The sequence below is a fragment of the Pyrus communis genome, chromosome 1 (assembly GCF_963583255.1).
Source record: "Pyrus communis chromosome 1, drPyrComm1.1, whole genome shotgun sequence".
Classification (NCBI taxonomy): Eukaryota; Viridiplantae; Streptophyta; class Magnoliopsida; order Rosales; family Rosaceae; genus Pyrus; species Pyrus communis.
The window spans coordinates 17,599,090-17,603,104 of NC_084803.1; the positions used below are offsets into that span (position 1 = coordinate 17,599,090).

The 4,015-nt window shown below is 40.3% G+C and overlaps 1 protein-coding gene across 1 annotated transcript; it reads right to left on the minus strand.

Moving 5' to 3' along the window:
• Positions 1 to 528: 528 nt before the first annotated feature.
• LOC137719331 (fatty acid elongase 3-like) lies at positions 529 to 1,796 on the minus strand. The gene has a single exon (XM_068458414.1). It carries the CDS (start codon positions 1,534 to 1,536, stop codon positions 628 to 630), a length of 909 nt encoding a protein of 302 aa, XP_068314515.1. The 5' UTR covers positions 1,537 to 1,796; the 3' UTR covers positions 529 to 627.
• Between the last annotated feature and the right edge of the window lie 2,219 nt (positions 1,797 to 4,015).

Below are 4,015 nucleotides of genomic sequence, written 5' to 3' on the forward strand. Positions count from 1 at the left end.
TTTGATGCTACCACGAGTGGATACTACCGATACTAGATATCAACATCTGTAATAGTTGGATTCTTGATTGTTGGATTGTCAGAATATTTCTAAATGAGATATCAAGATCTTAGGTAGAATGTCATTATGTATATTTAATATTAAAAATCTTTTTTATTAAAACGTTATTTATTGATTGAATTTAAAGATTTTACGATTTGGAATCAAATTTGATATTAACATTAAATTTATTTTTAATTCATTTTAATGATGGATTTCTTGTTCCACTAACATATCAACCAATAAATATTTTGTTTCAATATTTTTCTAATAATTACAACCATTTAATATTCTATTTAAATAATAAAATAACATTTGATCATTCGGTTAGAAAAGTATGAAATTTGGCAGAAGATTTCAGATTATCACATCAATCATCAATTGTAATTTTACTCTTATAATTTGACATTTCTTTTAGGAATGATCTTAGCTGCACGTTCACACTCTATTCTTTCAAAGATACACCTGAACATAATAGAATTTTCATGATCGTAATTGTATTAATTTGTAGACATTGTACAAATTCAAAAAAAAAGTACACTCCCCCAAAAACTTAAATTTCCGCCCCTAAAATTACATCCTACACCATCAAAGCTCCTTGTCCTTCAGTCCAACAGACTTGGCCGCCGCGTCGGCGCCGCCAACTCCGCTGCTAACACCCCTTCCCTTTCCCTTCTTATTAAAAAACCCCAGATGAATTCTGACGTAAAAATTCAAAAATGCCAACAGAATCACACCGTTGAGGACGGAATTGAAAACCCATGCGCCAATCCCGTTGCACCCGCCTTTCATGAAATGCACCATCAGGACGCCGACGTGGCAGGCCACGTTGCAGACCAGCAGCGCAATCTGGCAGTTCACCACCACCGGAAAACACGCGCCCGGCAGCCCCACGGCGGTCCAGAACCGGTACCCGTAAACCACGGAGTAGACGAGCGTCGTGCAGAGGATCGCCATGACCTGAATCGACTGCGAAAACTCGAGCCAGAGGAACGAGATGACGGTGAGGATCGAGTGGTTGAAGAGCTGGAAGGGGACGAGCTTGCGGCGGCGGAGAATGGTGAAGAATGTGCGGAGCATGTGGGGAAATCTGGAGAGGTAGTACACGTAGGACCAGAAGAAGACCCGACCCGACGGCCGGGTCCCCAGCGGGAAGCAGAGGAGCCACTGGAATGGGGTTTTGGACCGCGGCCAGAACCACCGTGTCTCGCGGATTTCTGCGGCGGAGGATAGGGTGACTCCGGCGAATATTGTGAACGATATTAGGGCCATCGCTAGGCTGTGGACGGCGGGAATAGGTCCAAGAGGTACGGGTCGACCCGACCGGTTTACAGCGAGGAGGAAGAGGTGGAGGAGGAGGGAGAGGGTTATGTAGACGGCGATGGCGGTGAAGAGGAAGGACCACGTGGAGCCCCAGGAGTGGGTGTGGGACCACCGGAACCCGACGATGGTGGGGTGCTCCGAGAGCCAGAACGTGAGGGCCTGGATACCCGACATTATTTTTTGCCGGGCTGGGGACGGATCAGACGGTAGAAGTGACGTGTCTCGTCGTTCTAGGGGGCGGAGAAAACGACGGGAGACGGCCCTTCACGCGGTGGCGGGTGGGTCTGGTGGCTCTGGCTCACATCGAATCATTCATTCACAATTTTTGCTTCCAACATTTATTTTTATGGTTTGGGAATTTTAGGGGTCTTTTAATTTGAGTCTTTTTGGGGATGGATGGATAAGTGGATGGACAAGTAGAAGTTGGAAACTGAATCAAATGACCGGTCGGCATGAAGCCAATAAATAGTGTTGGAAAAAACTGCAGTTTTGGAGGACACGTCCAGGGTTTTGCTTGGCGGTACGTGTGAATTCTTCGTTCCGCACGTGTGGGATGTCTAAAATAAAGGTTTGTTTTGGTAAGTAGGTTTGTTTGTGTGCATAAAACAATGCAAATAGGAAAGGAAATGGACTGTTGATCATTTCATCCTTCCGTTAGGATTTATGCCTTTATGATAAATTCTGTTAGGATTTATGCTCAAAACTCAAACTTTCGTTTTTCCTCCGCTAATAGTCTACACGCGAGAGTCACGTGTGAGGTTAAAATGATCATTTCATGCCTTTTATAGTTGTTCTCCATCCCTTCTGCAGCTGGGTGATAAAATTGCAGTGTCGAACTTAGAGATCGAAATCGCAATCGCAATCATCATTAGAAATCAGTGTGAAACGGTGAAATCGTAATCGCAATCACCCTCAGGAATCAAAATGGATTTTGAAAATGTTAGTGCTGCAAGATCCAAATTATTGTCCTATTTGTTATGGCTCTACCACTGTTTTCGACCCCATTCATCTCCCCCATGATCTTTCCATTCTCTATCTTTTAGAGATCTGCTGTTTTGACTAGGAACATACTCCCAATTTTCACAGGACCCAAATTAATTTTCTGATCAGCCCATCTACTACCTGTCATAGAGGCAACATCCTGACAGCCTCCTTCCCAAGGATTGACACCATTATCCCAACCCTTTGGTGGAGTGATACTGTCCCCCCATCTGGTTCCATCCCCGCGACTCATTCCTACCATCTTGCCATGCATTCTTCTCCGTGTTTCAGAATTGGGAACGCCAGGAATGAGGGTTTTAGTTATGGGCACACTACTAACGATGAATTGATCATCTTAGCCTCACATGTGACCCTTATGTACTAGCTACTAATGGGGAAAAATGGAAGTCTGAGTTTTGGATATAAATCCTAACAGATTTCACTACAGGGGTTTAAATCCGAATTATGTTCTGAATACCTTATTACCACGTGGACCATTTATTTAATTAGGCCTTAGCTAGGTTTTCTTAAGCTCAATGAATCAAACATTTGTCGTGAACGTATTGGTATAATTGGAGCTTAAAATTCCACAACTTAATTAATTACATAAAACAATGCAAATAGGAAAGGAAATGGACTGTTGATCGTCATGATCATGCTTTATCTTAGAAGGACCCCTTCTCTTGTTACATAAATCTAATATAATAGAGGATATATGTGACAAAATTTGAACCGCATTATTAATAGTTTATTGTGAGGCTTAGTTCACATTTTTACATTCTTATTGTAGATAATAATAATATCGTTTGTTAAAAAAAAAAGATTGAGGATATATGATGTTTTGATTCTATATAGTGTATACATTTGAGGTTGTATATATACTCTCAACACATTTCACATGTCGTGCCAAAATAATTATTAATTAAGGGGTGTGATATCTACACACTTTTTTTACTTCTTACACACCTTTCTAATTTTCGGCCATCAGATCGAATGAATTGAAGAAAATCAAATGATATAAATTAACAAGGGATGTGTGAGAAGTAAAAAGGAGTGTACAATCCACATACTCCTTAATTAATTACACTTGTGATGAGAAGCACGTATAGAAACAATAGGCCAAAGATGTCAAAATTTCCGCGTTGGTGCATTCAACTTAAATTAGGCCACATATGTTCAGATTCTGGCCTACACTTAGATTTTTATTATGTGGAGTGATTTATGTACATTTTTTGATCTCTTATTATATTTTGTGTGAATTTTTAGTCATTAGATTGAATAAATTAAAAGAGAATCAAGAAACATTATAAAACAAAAGAATATAAGGTAAAAAAAATGTGAAAATAACTTCCCTTTACAATAAACATCTAATAATTTTAAGCCAACAAGGATTGGCTCAGTTGGTAAGTTCACAGCCTTGTATGTCGCCCCATCAAAGTTCGAGTTTCGCTACCAGCGGTCATCGTTGTTGCGCAATTTGTAAATCCTACATAAATACATAACGGTGACAACTCACAGTTAAGTACCATGAGTAAATTCATCTGGCTCGAGATTATGAGTATTACTCTGGTACTGATAGTTAGAGTCATCAATCTTCCCCTAAACTTTTAAAAACCCTATATCTACTGATTTGGAAGACGATAATAATGTTCGAATAGCGGACGTAAGAAAA